The sequence below is a fragment of the Penicillium psychrofluorescens genome, assembly GCF_964197705.1.
Source record: "Penicillium psychrofluorescens genome assembly, chromosome: 5".
In the NCBI taxonomy this organism is placed as follows: domain Eukaryota; kingdom Fungi; phylum Ascomycota; class Eurotiomycetes; order Eurotiales; family Aspergillaceae; genus Penicillium; species Penicillium psychrofluorescens.
This window is the reverse complement of record NC_133443.1, coordinates 2410216-2426153: the sequence shown is the minus strand read 5'-3', so window position 1 is coordinate 2426153 and position 15938 is coordinate 2410216. Positions and strand designations below refer to the sequence as shown.

Sequence of the window (15938 nt, the reverse complement as noted above, 5' to 3'; positions counted from 1 at the left end):
TATCCCCGACCAAACCAGCACCCTAATTCATATAGCCCACACTCCCCTCATCATCGAAAGTCCACAATAATCTTTCCCTGAGTAAAATTACTGACAATCCTCCACAACAATGTCTCTCCCCTGGAAGCGCTTGATCCGCTTCATCGCCACGGACGGGCGTACCCTCCGCGGAGAACCCATCCTGCCTAGCAGCACCGGGTCCACCGATCTCGGCCTGATCACCGAATCCGACAAGCTGCAGGTGCGCGTGATTGAAGGCGATGATATCTATGACACCACGGGCCGGACACGGGTTACAGATGAGGTGGTCACCGCGCGGACTGTGCTTGGCCCGCTGGCGCAGGAGGATGTGCCGATTCTGCGATGCGTGGGGTTGAATTATGCGAAGCATAGTGAGTGACTATACCATTGAGAATTAACTATCTTTCTCGGGTTTGGGTGGTATTTGTACATATGCTAATACCCCGACCCCGGGTCAGTCAAGGAAGCAGGCCGCACTCCGCCACCATTCCCGTTTATCTTCTTCAAGCCGAATACCACAGTACATGACCACGGACAGCCGGTGGTGATTCCAAAAATCGCCCAGGACGACCAGGCAGATTATGAAGGAGAATTAGTTCGTCCATCTCCAACCCCCAACTTTCCATACCAGTTATACTAACAATCCAACCAGTGCCTTGTAATCGGCCGCGACGCCAAAAACGTCCCTGTCTCCGAAGCCCTCTCCTACATCGCAGCCTACACAGTAGGCAACGACGTCTCATCGCGTAAGCTACAGCGCGACCCAGCACTAGCTGGACGCGTCCCGCAATGGGGGTTCTCGAAGGGCTTCGACACCTACGCGCCGCTAGGTCCGTGTCTCGTGGCGGGGAGCGAGATCGCCGATCCGAGCAAACTGCAGCTGCGCACGGTTGTCGATGGACAGGTGCGGCAAGAGGAGTCTGTGAGTGATTTGCTGTTTGATTGTGCGTACTTGGTGTCGTATCTGTCGTCGGGAACGACGTTGCAGAAGGGGAGTGTGATTATGACGGGGACACCGGGAGGTAAGTTTATATTTCTCTTGATTAAGAAAGAGGGTTTGACTGATATGTGCTTTGTAGGTGTTGGGTCGGGATTGACTCCGCCACGGTATTTGGTCCCTGGGACGCAGATGGACGTGTCGATTGGGGGCATTGGGACGTTGCGGAATGGCGTGGCGTTTGAATAAATCAAGAAGGGGTATAGATCTCGACAGTTTAGACTCTTGATATAGTTTAGTGCTTTGATGGGTCTTTATATCAATCCGAGCGTCCAGAACTATTCATGAACGATGACTTCATACCTTGTCAACTCGCATCGCAAAACACCCTGGGCTCCCATAATGAACATGGAGATGATCAACTTTCGCATCCGCAAAGAATGACCCCGCCCTTTCTGCCAGGTCTTTGCCTTCCACCACCGCATACCCAGTCATCATCTGGTTCGCGTCGTAGGCACGTACAGATATCAAGCGCCGGTGCTGCTGGTCAGGCACTGAACCGTCACATTGATATCGCATGCAATCCTTACGGTGGACGAATATCGGACCAGGCCCAGTGTACGGTGATGCCGCAGGAAAAGGATCATAGGGAGGAATGAGGAGCATCTTCTCGCCCAGCAGGCCGTCTTCTAGACATCGTCTGCATGGGAAGCGTTTTGGTTCGTCGACGATCTTAAGAGACTTGAGTTCTCTGAAATGACGACTAAGGGAGCAGGAAGCGCAGTAAATTTCAAGATGAGACCTAATCGAGTCATCAAAGACAAGTCTCAGTCTACTACACTGTCTCAGATCGGACAGAAGAAAAGCTACTCTCGATTTCCGCATCAGTCAAAACCAAGAACTCGATTGAGTACTAGAGAAATCCCCGATGATTGCGCCCATTGTTCGTTCCACAGGGTCGTCGTAGAGGTCATAAAATTCATTCTCTTCCCCCATCACATCATCAAGATCTCATGAAGAGACGTCTTTGCCAGCAAGCGAGAGCAAGAGAGAAGAGAAGAGGAATTAGGGAGGGAAGGGTTTGTTCGTTTTTTGTTCAAATGTTTCATTCCATCACAGTAGTATTGACACAAGAGACCCAAGAAGAAAAAGTCTATTGACATGTAAAAAAGACAAAAATCGTGAAAAGCGGCCCGCTAGGGGCTCGCATGGGTAAAAAGGTGTGTAAAAGAGACAGTAAGAAAGGTAAAAAAGGGGCCCAATTGAGAAGAAAAAAACACAATTGGGAACGAAAATAAAATAAAAAGGATCATCGAGACCACATGGTTGGTGTGCTTGTCCAATCTACCGGAGACGGGTTCCACTGCTTTTTTTTTCTCGTTCTCAACACGCGCGCACACGATCGACGCGGGGGCGTATTTACTCGATGGACCAGGTGGCGCCAGAGAGGCGACCCGCGCCGAGACCGGAGAACTTCTCGAACAGAGCGCGCGACAGATCAATGGAGGTGTCGTCGCAGCCCATGCACTTGTCAACGACAGTACCGCTGGCAGTCACACCGTTGTAGGAGATGGTGACAGTCTTGCCGCAGTCACCGTCGGTCATGAGGCCGACGGGCAGGGCGAGGACGGACTCGGTCTCGCCGTCGTTGGTGGTGCCGCAGGAGCTGGGGTTCGAGGAAGTGGTGGCGGTGTCGTAGTAGGTCAGGTCACCGGTGCAGGGGGAGCCCGAGTCGCACGAGCCGCTGTAGTTGTTGCCGCCGCTGGAGCTGGAGCTGGAGCTGGAGTCGGAGCTGGGGCCGGCACTCGAGGCGGTGGGAGCCGGGATGGAGGCCTCAGTCGTGGTGGTGGTGGTAGGCTCAGCAGGCGGGGCGGGGGCAGGCGGGGCGGGAGCAGGGGCGTCCTGGGTGGCCTGGGCAACGGGGGCCTCCTCGGTGGAAGAGGTAGAGGAGGAAACAGCAGGAACCAAGGTCAGGACGGAGGTCACAGCGGTGGGCTGGGCCTGGCCGCCGGGGTAGATGGTGGTGGTCACGTCGATGGTGGTCCAGACGACGTCGGTCACATAGTCGTAGACAACGGCGCGCTTGTCAAAGGGAGCAGCGACACCGGAAGCGGCAAAGAGAGCGCCGGCAAGGGCAAGAGTCTTGGTGATAGGGGCCATTGTGGATGTGGGTGGAAGAAAAGGACTGGCTTTTCAGAGAGTGTGTGTTGGTCCAAGTGGGTGGATTGTAAAAGGATTGATCACTGCACAGCAGTAAAATTTTAAGAAAAGAAACACTCGAAAGAGAGCGTGAGTGTTGAAAGAAGAAGAGTAGTGGAGGGACTGAAGAGACCGTTGTGGATAGGGAGGAAGAATGCGAAGGGGGAAGGGAAGATGCGCAGCTTAAATGCAAAGGCAGGGGAGGATGGATCTGCCCCACAACAACATCCACGGTTTCTTCTTTCACACCCGGGCAGTCGGACTCTGCCGAGACTGTGGTCCCTTGCCTGGATAGATTTACGCACTATACCACACTACACCACACTATACCACACTACACGACATTTCATGTACAGTGTCTTCTGAATGCAAGTCAAAGGCACCCGGTCGGGTACCTGAGTCGGAGCGCTCGGAGCAGGACCACTGCGAGAGATGATTGGCGTAGCGCGCGCCAGATGAGGCGCACACCTGCGACACAGAGAGGGGGAACCTCCTGGAACTAGGCCTCTCCGAGCGTAGACCGACGGCTGAGGCAGCCGATCCCAGAGCCAAACTACCTCGGTGGGCCCCAACTCCACTATTTCAGGCCTTGGGTGGCCTATGGCGGGGGGACGCCACGCGAAATCTCTGGAGGATACCGTTTCCGGCGAGCACCAAAAGAACTGAGCCATCTCGTCCGAGTGTACTGTGTCGGGGGCGGCCGGGGAGAGATCTCTCGCCGGGGAAACACACTGGAGGGAAGGAATGAGCGACACACAGATCAGATCCTACCAGGCAGACGCGACCGGCTGTAACTTGACATGTCGTCGCGGGTCATGATTGGCCCGGTGGTGAGACAAGCTACGATCTAGGGCCAACCCACCGCGCTGCGATCGCCAGTGACGTTGGCCCTGGACAGAAATTTCTGACTCCACTGCTCGAGAGGTCTGGGCCTTCGAACGCCTCCTTCATTCAGGGAACCACTCTGGCCGTCATGGGTCTGCCTGTCTAATACTGAACGGACTGAACAGAGGCGAGCGGAATTACTGTTCTATGCATAACCATATCCAAACCCCCTGTCACCGATCGGACTAGTCATGCATCACGACGGGGGAGCAGGAGATGTACTGTTTGTAGTGCAAACCAGCCCTAATATACATCCAGTACGCAGGGCAAGTGGCAGACCCTGACCGGGGTGTGGGTGTCACTTCCTGCCGTACAACACCTACAACGAAATAGATCTCCTATCTCACTAACCCAAGCACTGCAAGCAAGCACTGAAAATCCCCAATTCCCCGGCCGATTCTAGATTCTCAACCAGCCCTGGAAGAGGGGCTTGGACCCTGTTCGTACCGGTGGTGACATGGGACAGCGTCAGTCGGCGAAGTGGTTGGCATGGCATCATTTCCGCCTCTTCCATTCCGTCCACCAGTCCGCGCAACTCCACTGCGCCGAGGGGGTCCCTCCGGAAACGGTCGCCCGGCTTAAAGGACGGGGAGTTTACAAGATGGCTGGGGCAGGCTGGCAATCGGAGTCGGGATTGAGGGATTGCAATGCGGTAGTGGATGGCAACGAACAATCTACGTGTGTATATATACAAACGGTCGATTATGCATGAGAAAGAATGTGATCCGCGCATTTCGGGTATAGCACAACGGAGAATGCAATCGAAGCGATTGTACATACTTTGGAATGGAAGCATGCCGTGCCATATCCAATACTGTCTCCATGTACGACCATCATTCCACTCCGCTCCATTCCATTCCCACCAACACACTCGGACCTACCATACAAAAAAACTTTGAAAGAAAAAAATTCAAGAAACGGAACAGAGAAGGCAAAACCCCTCAATTCACATGGGAACTTCGCCCCTGCCCGAATGGCCTCCGGAATAAGAAATAATTAGAGTGAGCGGATGGAGACCAGCCACAGAACAGAAGACGGGTAAAAGGCACCCTCGTGGCGAATGACGGCATGTGCCAAGGGGACAGAAAGAAAGGAAGTCTCCACTATGGAAGGAGGGAGGAAGGCCGAAAGAAATTGAGAAAACTTTGAGGGCAAATGAATGCTGGTAGTGCTGCGTCAGCGCCGGATGTGGAAATGGATCCCGTCACTGCGTTGAGGGAGGGTTAGGGACTGTTTGGAGGGGATGTTGAGTCAAGGTGAGAGAATTGGTGAGAGAAATGGAGACTTCGGAAGTTCTATATATAAGGGAGAGCAGAATGGAAGTCAAAGTCAGGATCAAGAATATATCTATGTAAGGATCTGTGGACAGATGAAGCCTATGTCCCTGCGGAGCAAGCGCAGTTTAGGCATTTCCTCTCCTTCTACTCTTTTACCTTACTTTACAAAGGTGTTGGAATAGGAACATCAGAGTCATTAACTAAAACTTAACAGAAGAAAAAATAAAACAAGCCACCGCCAATCTATGACAATGGTCTCAATCAAACCAAGCAGACAATCCAATCCGTGTAATCACAAGGCCAGCGAGTGCAGAAACACAAAAATACATCCAACTCATCGAATATAGAGACATACAATCCACCCAAGACAAAGACACTCTAACCCTGGCACATGAGGCAGGCCTCCTTGTTCTCGATGCTGCACTCGAGCACCTTCTGCGAGAAGATATCCGCCTCGGTCTGGGCATCGCCGGCAGCCTCCTCCTCCGGAGCAGCGGCGCCGTTGGTCTCAGCCTCGGGTACACCGTTCTCAACGGCGGCGACAACGGTCACCGGCTCTGGAACGAGAGTGCGCGGGCTCTCCTCAGGACCACCGTTGACGGCAACAGGAACAGCAGCAATAGCAGCACCGTTGGTACGGGGCACAGCGGAGTAGGTGGAGCCATTGCCAGCGGTGCGTTTCTTGTAGGCAGCGTTGCCGCGGGCGATGTTGGTGTCCTCGACCTTGAGCTGCTCCTGGTCGACGGTGAACTGGATCGGAGCGGAAGCGGCCATGGTACGCAGGTAGTACATGCCGGTCTTCAGGCCCATCTTCCAGCCGGCAAAGTGCATGCTGGTGATCTTGCCCATAGTGGGCTCCTTCAAGTGGATGTTGAGCGACTGCGACTGGTCGATGTAGGCGCCACGATCGGCCGCCATCTGCAGGATATTGCGCTGCGAGATCTCCCACACGGTCTTGTAAAGAGCCTTGATGTCGGCGGGGATGTTGGGGATGTTCTGGACCGAGCCACCGTCGGCGATGATGCGGTTCTTCATGTTGTCCGACCACAGACCCAGGTCGACCAGATCCTTCAGCAACCACGGGTTGACCACCTGGAACTCACCGGCAAGCACACGGCGCGAGTAGATGTTCGAGGTGTACGGCTCGAAGCACTCGTTGAAGCCAAGGATCTGGCTGGTGCTAGCCGTAGGCATGGGAGCGACCAGAAGACTGTTGCGAACACCAGTCTCGGCGATCTTGGCCTTCAGAGCAGCCCAGTCCCAGAGATCGGTGGGGGTGCGGTCCCACATGTCATACTGCAGGATACCCTGGGAGACGGGAGAACCCTCGTAGGACTCGTAGGGGCCCTTCTCCTTGGCGATATCAGACGACGCAGTCAGAGCACCGTGGTAGATGGTCTCGAAGATCTGAATGTTCAGCTGCTTGGCCTCGGGCGAGTCAAAGGGCATACGCAGGGCAAGGAAGGCGTCGGCAAGACCGTTGACACCCAGAGCAATGGGGCGGTGACGCATGTTGCTCTTGCGCGCCTCGGGGACAGGATAGTAGTTAATGTCAATGATCTTGTTCAGGTTGCGCACCAGAACCTGCACAACCTCGTGCAGCTTGCCAAAGTCGTACTCGCCGCGAGCGGCATCAATGTAGGTGGGGAGAGCGAGCGAGGCCAGGTTGCAGACAGCAACCTCATCGGGAGCGGTGTACTCGACAATCTCCGTGCACAGGTTGGAGCTGCGGATGGTGCCCAGGTTCTTCTGGTTGCTCTTGCGGTTGCAAGCATCCTTGTACAGCATGAAGGGGTTCCCAGTCTCGGTCTGGGATTCGAGGATGGCATACCACAGCTTCTGGGCCTTGATGGTCTGGCGGCCACGGCCTTCCTTTTCATACTTCTCGTAGAGGGCTTCAAATTCGTCGCCGTAGACATCAGCCAGGCCAGGGGCTTCGTTCGGGCAGAAAAGGGTCCATTCGCCGTTGGCCTCGACACGCTTCATGAACAAATCAGGCGTCCAGAGAGCATAGAAGAGATCACGGGCACGGACTTCCTCCTTGCCGTGGTTCTTGCGAAGATCCAAGAACTCGAAGACATCCGCGTGCCACGGCTCCAGGTAGATGGCAAACGCACCCGGGCGCTTGTTGCCACCCTGGTCGACGTAGCGTGCGGTGTTGTTGTACACCCGAAGCATGGGGACGATACCGTTGGAGGTACCGTTGGTTCCACCAATGTATGAGCTGGTGGCTCGGATGCGGTGGATGTTCAAGCCAATCCCACCGGCAGTCTTGGAGATCATGGCACAGGTCTTGAGAGTATCATAGATGCCCTCAATGCTATCCTCCTTAATGTCGACCAGGAAGCAGGACGCCAGCTGGGGCTGCGGGGTACCCGCATTGAACAGGGTCGGAGAAGCGTGAGTGAAGTATTTCTGCGACATCAAGTGGTAGGTCTCGATGGCCTTCTCGATATCGTTCCCGTGAATACCAACGGCAACACGCATCAGCAGGTGCTGAGGACGCTCGGCAACCTTGCCGTTGATCCGCAGAAGATATGAGCGCTCCAGGGTCTTGAAGCCGAAGAAGTTGTAGTTGAAGTCGCGGTCGTAGACAATCGCCGAGTTGAGTTCCTCTGCGTGTTTCATGACAGTTTCGTAAGTCTCTTGCGAGATCATGGGAGCTGGCTTGTTATTCTTCGGGTTGACATAGTAGTAGAGGTCCGAGATGACCATGGAGAACTGCTTCTTGGTCTGCTTGTGGAGGTTCGACACGGCGATACGAGCGGCGAGGATGGCATAGTCCGGGTGTGTTACGGTCATGTAGGCCGCAGTTTCGGCAGCCTGGACACCAAACATTAGCGGCAACTCGTGAGAATGGTGACGGCGTGCTTACCAAGTTGTCCAGCTCGATGGTGCCAACGCCCTGGTAGACACCAGAGATGACTTTTTGCGTGATAGCAGCTGCGTCGACGTGCTCCGGGTCGAGGCCATAACAGAGCCTCGACACACGAGCCGTGATCTTGTCGAACTGCACGCGTTCTTTGCGTCCGTCTGTTTGGAGATGGGTGTCAGCAGTGAAGCCGGAGGTGGGTGGCAAGGGAGGCGAGTGACGCGTGGGCGGCGTGTAGAGACACCACCGATTCACGTTCATCGTCGACCCCGCTGCCTCCGAGGTGCAGGAACGCGTCAGACTTACCTCGCTTGTAAACGAACATCTTGGCGGAAGCGTGTGGAAGTAGTGTAGGGGAGGGAAAAGACAGGGAAGAGATGCAGGGTATCAAAGATGCGATGCAGGAGAGAACAGGAGATAATTAGAACGAGCGAGCGGATTGGAGGATGGAAGGATGAGGGAGGCAGAGGACGGATGGAGGAAGAGGAAGGAAGGAGCGGAGGGGAAGACTAGAGAAAAATACCGAATGTCGCCAGAGAGACAAGACGCGCGCGTGTTTTTTCGTGTTTCTCGTCACGTGCACCCGCCTGTTTAGGGTGCACTATAGCAGGCCCATTCTTTACTGGTTAGTAGTTCAGGTAGCAACAGTCATAGCATTGTTTCTTCTTTGGTAACATTATTACAGCCAAAACAAGCAAGTATGCACTTGTTCGGATCAGCAAGGGACAGGACCACATAGATATCCAGCCATATAACATCACGTCTCATAACTAATTTAAAGAGCAGCAGCAGCTCCCAGGAACACCGCGGCGGCGACCATGTTGGCCGAGAGCTGTCGATCCGGAACGGTGCCGCCCGTGAAGAGCGAAGGAGCAGCACTGTGAATGCTGGATGCAGAGGATGGGGAGATGGCGAAGGAGGGAGGAGCCGGTCCAGGGACACCGCCAGCAGGAGCTCCAGCAGGGGAAGTCGTCGGAGGAGCTCCACCAGCAGGGGGAACGCCCGCCGGAGCACCAGCTGGGGGAGTGGCAGCAGGAGCACCACCAGCAGGGAGAGCGCCAGCCGGCGCACCACCAGCAGGAGGAGTGGCAGCAGGAGCACCAGCAGCTGGGGGAGCGCCAGCCGGAGCACCAGATGGGGAAGCACCAACTGGAGCGCCACCAGCAGGGGGAGCACTACCAGCAGGGCGAGCTCCACCAGCAGGGGGAGCGCCACCAGCAGGGGAAGTCCCAGCCGGAGCAGCTCCAGATGGGCGAGTGCCAACTGGAGCACCACCAACAACGGGAGCACTACCAGCAGGAGAAGTGCCAGCCGGAGCAGCACCAGAACCCCCAGTAGGACCTACACCTGCAGGAGCACCACCGGTGGCCCCAGGACCAGAGGGAGGGATCCCAGTGCTGGTGCCAAAAGGCACACTAACCCTCGGAGTCGAAGAACCAACCGGAGAAATAAAAGAAGAGCTGGCAGCGGGGATAGAAACAATAGACGAGAACTCTGCAGAAAGAAAGATCAATCAACATATCTATCCAAACTCCATAGAACCAACAAACAACATACCTGGATGACCAGCCTGGGGGCAGACGACGTGGGCAAAGTACCTCAGTGCCGCCGTTGCTTGGCCGCGGCACTGGTTGACGATGGCGGAGGACGCACTTGCTGCGTTTGGTCCGCAGGCGTTTGCAACACTTGCAACGTCGGGTGGGTTTCTGGATAGGCTCCTGCGAAGCTGTTAACTAATAGATCGCTCACTAAGTCATCATCTAGTTCGAAAGACTTACGCTATCACTGGGGCGAGACAGGGTGGGGGATGGCCAGCTGTGGCGATTTTGACAAAAGCCATGAAGGCCAGCGCGAGAGCGAAGTTTTTAATGAACATTATGATGGTGTCGTTGGTGTTGAGAGAAAATGTGCTGGGTGTGTTGAATCACGAATACGATGAGATATAGGTTAGGTAGACGAAGACGAGATCGTATTCTAGGCAGACAACCTTTTTTTTTTTTCTATTGGGAACTAAAAATAGGGACAAGCCAAAGGTCAAGGACGAAAAGTGACGCCGTAGAGTTGATGGCAGCCGATGACGAGAAGGGTGTTAGGGTTGTTCAGCGCTACCCGATTGGGGTGCCGCCAGCGACAGCTGAACCAAGTATCATGGCGGATGGTGGAAGTTACCTTGCCACTATGAACTAATGGACCTTGGAAAGCTCTAGATTTAGTCTTCGAGCGTTTTTAATGGAAGAATTAAACGGGTTATATTGTCTATAGTGTACATCCTCCGAGGCCTATCCATGGAATGTAATAACAGCGAACTATGAATTGAACTATACGTGAAGCCAGCCCTGCTCTTTCCATTTTAGGGTTCACCCCTCACTCCCGGAGTAAAATTGAGCATGACTTGGAGCAGCCTGCTCCGTTTCCTGATCGCGCTGATTCGCTTACTGAGTCTCTTAGCATAATTACATACAGTAGTACTTCTATCCTTAATGATCATAGGGCTCACATGCATGTTTGCATAAAATTTTTAAGTAGGGATTTGCGTACAGGCTTTCCAGGGCTTCCCTATTAGATTCCTCTATGGACAATATGTAGTAAAAAGTTTCTTGAATATCAATCTCACCAGTAGATAGGACTACCTCCTATAATCTCTCCCACGCAGGATCATACCGACTATCAACAACCTCCTGCACTTGCATCTGACAATCAACAATCTCCGACCCATTAACGAGATCATTCTCTCTGGCCCGTTTATCTGCCTCAGCCTCATCCTTCGCAACCCCCGCTTTAACATGCCTCTTAATAAGTCTAAGCCGCGCAACCTCAAAATCCACGTTCACAAACCACAACTCATCCATAAGCCTCGCAGCCTGGTTCCATGGCTCCTTATCCAAACTGAGATAGTTCCCTTCAAAGAAGACAACCCGACAGGTGACAGGAATCGGAATATCATCCTCAACAGGATCCTTAGTCGCATGGTCGAAACTCGGCGCGTACTGCGTCGTCGAAGAAGCCGTCAACGGCTCCCGCAGTTTCTGCACAAGATCCAGGAATTTGACTCCGTCAAAGGTAAATGCTGCCCCACGCCGAGCGGCTGCGTACACTGGGTCTGGCATTGCGGCGAGCTGGGCGCGCGTGAGATGGTACCCGTCCATTGGGAGTGCGGTGGCGATTGGGGCTGTCGTGGATGCGTTCTCTTGAGTATAAAGCTGATTTATGCGCTGGGCCATTAAGCTCGCTAGCTCGGTTTTGCCCGAGCCTGGGATGCCGCTGACTGCTATCATTAGGCGGGCGTTGGAGGGAGTGGAGGTGAATTTGGCTGTAGCGGATAATTAGATATATGAAACGAAGCGAAGAGATGGATTGGAGCAATGGAGGGATTTTTGTTTTCTTCTCGCGCAAGCCTTTAGGGTAAAAGCATACCATGCATGGCTCGCGTGAGGGTCCGACTCCAATTCAATTCAATTCAACACAGAAGAAACTCACCCCAGGTCTTCTTGACCAGACGTTCAACCTGCTCATCCATGTGGCCGGTGGTGGACATTCCAAAGTTGAAGTAGGCAGACAGTAAGATCCAAAGAAATTATTCGGTAGTCCTTTGATCGGCCAGCTCAATGGACTCAACAATGAGCTAGCTTCCCGAGGTGTTTTGCGCAGAAATGGGCGGTGATACAGTGATGGTCATCAGAGTCTCGCAGATAATCCAGGGGCAAGGTTTTGGCAGTGCCGAACGGGGATTCAGTAGTCGATGCAGCTAGTCATTCAGTCCATTGCTGTAGTTCGTCGAGGGAATAATTCGTCTCTGCTGGCGGGGTGATTGATTCCGGTGTGGGGACGACTGTGCTCCGGGGCGGAATACGTCACATTCAGTGAGTTTCCACCGATGGACTGGTTGACTACACAGCAGTATAGCAGTTAAATAGTAGTCACCTACTTGATAGATTTATGAATGGTTTACAAGAAGAGAAAATGAAGAGAAAATCATCGCTGGGTCTTTTGTTCTTTTATCGGCGGCCTCGCCCTAATCGTTGGCGGTCATGCAAAGAGATAACCACGAGAATCACCGCGGAGTACAATCGAAGTATTGCAACTCCGAGTACAAACCAACAGGCCCAAATGCAAGACCGGATTGTAACAGTGTCCGAAATTAAAACGCCCACCCACATCCAACTCGGTCGAAGATATTACTAGATAAAAACGCCATAATAAACAGTCGTTTTCCAAAGCCGGCTAACAAGAAGAAAAAAAAGGCATCCTGCTCTGCTCAGCGAGCGGGACGGGGCGTGCTTTCAGCACCATTTTCGGTCATATTCGCGCTGGCACTGAGGCCACGACCGATGATGCGCGACAGGCCAGCTGCCGCCCACCAATCATCCGGGATGTCCTCCCGTCGAGCCAGTCGATCTAGGATGGCCTGCATCTGGTGGAGATCGGGGTGAAGATCGGGATCGCTGGAGGAGTCCGAGAAGGAGAAGGAAAAGGTAGGAATGGGAGGACCGCTGCTCATGGTCGACGGCAGACCCGGAGACCGGCGGTGAAAAGAGACAGATCGACCCGACGGGCCGGGCACGCGGCGGTAGTTGGCAGGGCTATCTTCCTCGTCCGACGAAGAAAAGTCGCAAGGATGGAGATGATCCGGGTAGGGATCAAGTCCGGTGGGAGCGGTCCGCGAAGAGCTCAGGGAGGTTGGGAGAGTCTGCGACGAGGAGTGGGCGGATGTTCGAGAGGTTCCATTGCGGGAGGCATCGGTTGTAGAAGTGGGGTTGGAAGCAAATGAGGTGCTGTTCGAGGGAAGAGTAGCGTCTGGCGTGATCGTCGACAGCAAGGTTTCCCACGCATCGGCTCCGCGCTCATCAGCCGGACTCATACTTCGCTCGCGATCACCGAGTCCATCAACAAGAGGCTCTCCATTCCAGGTGTCAGGGTCAACGCCAGCGGATTCAAGACCCGCGCGATAGCCTTCCTGGAACTCTTCAAACTCCTGCAATCTAGTCCCATTGTAGTTGGCCCGGTCATCGCTACGACTCTCTGTCCGGCGCAGAGGAGGAAGACGGACTGATTCCGACGGCGAGTGCGAGACGGTCGTGTAGTAGGAGAGCGCGGGCGCAAAGTGGGGTGTCAAGGGCGCATTTTGCGATGGAGGTTGGGCAGGAGGATCTGAGCGGACGAGGGGGCCAGATGGTTGATCCTGAGCCGCCCAGCGAATCCTGGAACTTGGGAGCAGGCGGTCAAGTGATTGATCGCGAGTCGACCAATCCCAGCGCCACCTTGTATTGGATTGGCGTTGGCGGACACGGGGACGTCGAGTTGGAGCACTCAGAGCGTCTAGTCTGCGAGCAGCGCGTTCGTTCCGCAGAGCGTCACGCCTGCTCGTGTCGAGATCCATCCCATCTTCGCTAACCCCCAAATTCAAGACCGGAGAACGCAAATCAGACGGCGACTCGACTATTCCGCGATGGATCTCATCGAGGATCTGGGAAGGCAAGGATGACAGAACACTGGTACCACGCGCGTGAGATGACGAGCCAGTGTAGCGCGACGGGCGGCGGATCGTGGCCTGGCGGCGGATGGACGAGCGCGCCGTAGCAGACCGGTCCTTCTCGGTCGCAGTCCTGTAGGAGTCTGCCTCTGCCGGCTCGCGCCACATGCTGTTGTTGATGCTGTTAGTATTGAAACTGGCGGGGGGCTAACGCGACCAGGTGGCGCATGCGACACAAGCACCAAAAGGAGCGACTTACGGAATTCCCATTGTCAGTAAGTAAAGAGGGAAGCGAGAAGGGGGAGAGTGAAGAAAGCAACCCTCTAAACGCGCGAATCCAGTCGCGACCTGCACCGAAGCAGTGGGGAATAGATAGCGGCTGATGGATCTGGGCGGGAAGGGAGAGTTTTTGCTCGGGAGGACAACGGAAGGAAGGGCGGGATGCCTGAGGCTGGAGAGGCTGGGCGGATTTGGACAGTGCCACGTGATCGCTGTTGACACCTGAGGAACCAACACTTTTCCTCGGAGTAACTGGGTTCACTCTCGGTGACACTTGACCATGACCTCCACAATGACTCGACCGTCCGACCAAAAAAAACCAGAGGAATGATCGAGCTAGGTCTGACCCGCGTCTCGCGCCTCCTTCAGCACACCCCGCTGTCATGGAAGGCCATCCATATCGCCGGCACCAATGGTAAAGGCTCGATCAGCGCATACTTGTCGCACCTGCTGTCCGTCGGAGGGGTGCGCTGCGGCCGCTTTACCTCTCCACACCTGATCGACCGATGGGATTGCATCACGATTGGCGAGACGGTCGTCCAGGAATCTCTTTTCCGGCAAGTCGAAGACGAAGTGAAGCTCCGCGATCAAACGCTAGGAATCGGCGCCTCGGAATTCGAGCTCTTGACCGCCACGGCCTTTGAGATATTCAACCAGGAACAAGTCGAAGTCGGTGTGGTCGAGGTGGGCATGGGCGGTCGCCTCGATGCCACCAATGTCCTCAGTGATGTGCTGGTCTCGGTCATTGCCAAAATTGGCCTCGACCACCAAGCGTTCCTGGGGTCTACCATCGAGGAGATTACCCGCGAGAAGGCCGGAATCTTGAAACCCGGTGTCCCCTGCGTCGTGGACAACACCAACGAGACGGCAGTGATCGACACATTGACGAGCCGCATCCAAGAGCTTGGCATTGATGCAACTTTTGTATGTCCGGCAAAGGTGCATGAGCAGCTTCCACCCCTTGCATCTATATTCCAGAAGCTTGATCTAGAGCCTCACCAACAAGAGAATATGTGCTCCGCCGTGTCAGCGCTGCGCATTGCCCTATCGAAACTGCGTCCAGAGAATGATACGTTCGCTCTCCTCCCACATTTGGCCGATGCGACATGGCCGGGTCGTCTACAAAGCATTGTTCTGCAACCTTTGATTGATCGCAAGAAGCCGATCCTGCTTGACGGCGCTCACAACGCACAGTCGGCCGAAGTCTTGGGAATGCACGTCGACCGCCGATTGCGTCCGCAGGGAAACGTCACTTGGATTGTTGCCGCCTCGAGTGGGAAATATCTGGCAGGGGTGTTCCGGTCCATCATCCGGCCGGGCGATAATGTTGCGACGGCTGAGTTTGGTCCTGTGGATGGAATGCCCTGGGTCAAACCAACCAACGCCACGGAGCTGGCATCCGCCATCCGATCTATTGACGGGATTGGACAAGTGGAGAGTTTCGAAGGCAGTTTGCTGCCCGCCATGAATTGGGCCAGCCAAGCGGCCCAAGGTGGGCCTTTGGTCATTGCTGGGAGCCTGTACCTGGTCTCGGATGTACTCCGCCTCCTGCGTAAGGCGCAAAAATAATAGATATTGAGCATACTAGCAAGAATGATACCCTGGATACAATAATAATGCATCGGCAGTAAGCCTCCCCGCAGCGTGTGGAGCAAAACAATTATTCTCTTTAGCTCACTTCCTCTTCGCTCGCTCAGTCAGAACTCCGGTTTTGGTCGAAACTTTCCGGAACTACAGAACCACATCGAATACACTCTACTCTCGGCTAATCCTGTCCCGGCCCTGTCACTTGCGGACATAAAAAAAACATATAGGTCCTGCTGGGGTTCGAACCCAGGTCCTTTGGAAATGTGAAGTATCAACTGGGGACATGTTAGTAGAGCACCGGAAAGTTGAAAAGCAGGTAGACGAACAACCAAAAGTGCTCACCACTACACTACAGAACCCGATGGTAATACGGTAGGGGTCAAATACGTTTCATAATCGGCCCTAAAAATT

At 54.4% G+C, this 15938-nt stretch overlaps 7 protein-coding genes and 1 non-coding gene across 8 annotated transcripts; 3 read left to right on the top strand and 5 right to left on the bottom strand.

The window, feature by feature from the left end:
• Positions 1 to 109: 109 nt before the first annotated feature.
• Positions 110 to 1207, top strand: PFLUO_LOCUS8194 (uncharacterized protein; the record flags this gene model as incomplete). Its single annotated transcript, XM_073785906.1, has 4 exons — positions 110 to 392; positions 480 to 616; positions 674 to 1043; positions 1101 to 1207. The coding sequence occupies 4 exons, from the start codon at positions 110 to 112 to the stop codon at positions 1205 to 1207; spliced, it is 897 nt and encodes a 298-aa protein (XP_073642214.1).
• Positions 1208 to 2377: 1170 nt separating this feature from the next.
• PFLUO_LOCUS8193 (uncharacterized protein) lies at positions 2378 to 3118 on the bottom strand (the record flags this gene model as incomplete). The annotated part of the gene is made up of 1 exon (XM_073785905.1): positions 2378 to 3118. The coding sequence occupies one exon, from the start codon at positions 3116 to 3118 to the stop codon at positions 2378 to 2380; it is 741 nt and encodes a 246-aa protein (XP_073642213.1).
• Positions 3119 to 5697: 2579 nt separating this feature from the next.
• PFLUO_LOCUS8192 (ribonucleotide-diphosphate reductase subunit rnr1) lies at positions 5698 to 8516 on the bottom strand (the record flags this gene model as incomplete). Its single annotated transcript, XM_073785904.1, has 3 exons — positions 5698 to 8142; positions 8195 to 8352; positions 8498 to 8516. The coding sequence occupies 3 exons, from the start codon at positions 8514 to 8516 to the stop codon at positions 5698 to 5700; spliced, it is 2622 nt and encodes an 873-aa protein (XP_073642212.1).
• Positions 8517 to 9091: 575 nt separating this feature from the next.
• On the top strand, positions 9092 to 9529 carry PFLUO_LOCUS8191 (uncharacterized protein; the record flags this gene model as incomplete). The annotated part of the gene is made up of 1 exon (XM_073785903.1): positions 9092 to 9529. One exon carries the CDS (start codon positions 9092 to 9094, stop codon positions 9527 to 9529), a length of 438 nt encoding a protein of 145 aa, XP_073642211.1.
• A 1295-nt stretch (positions 9530 to 10824) lies between these two features.
• PFLUO_LOCUS8190 (uncharacterized protein) lies at positions 10825 to 11708 on the bottom strand (the record flags this gene model as incomplete). Its single annotated transcript, XM_073785902.1, has 2 exons — positions 10825 to 11501; positions 11669 to 11708. The coding sequence occupies 2 exons, from the start codon at positions 11706 to 11708 to the stop codon at positions 10825 to 10827; spliced, it is 717 nt and encodes a 238-aa protein (XP_073642210.1).
• Positions 11709 to 12446: 738 nt separating this feature from the next.
• PFLUO_LOCUS8189 (uncharacterized protein) lies at positions 12447 to 13931 on the bottom strand (the record flags this gene model as incomplete). The annotated part of the gene is made up of 2 exons (XM_073785901.1): positions 12447 to 13830; positions 13921 to 13931. 2 exons carry the CDS (start codon positions 13929 to 13931, stop codon positions 12447 to 12449), a joined length of 1395 nt encoding a protein of 464 aa, XP_073642209.1.
• A 336-nt stretch (positions 13932 to 14267) lies between these two features.
• Positions 14268 to 15509, top strand: PFLUO_LOCUS8188 (folylpolyglutamate synthase; the record flags this gene model as incomplete). The annotated part of the gene is made up of 1 exon (XM_073785899.1): positions 14268 to 15509. The coding sequence occupies one exon, from the start codon at positions 14268 to 14270 to the stop codon at positions 15507 to 15509; it is 1242 nt and encodes a 413-aa protein (XP_073642208.1).
• Positions 15510 to 15752: 243 nt separating this feature from the next.
• Positions 15753 to 15886, bottom strand: PFLUO_LOCUS8187. Its single transcript has one exon. It is a non-coding gene; the product is annotated as a tRNA-Asn (tRNA).
• Positions 15887 to 15938: the final 52 nt, after the last annotated feature.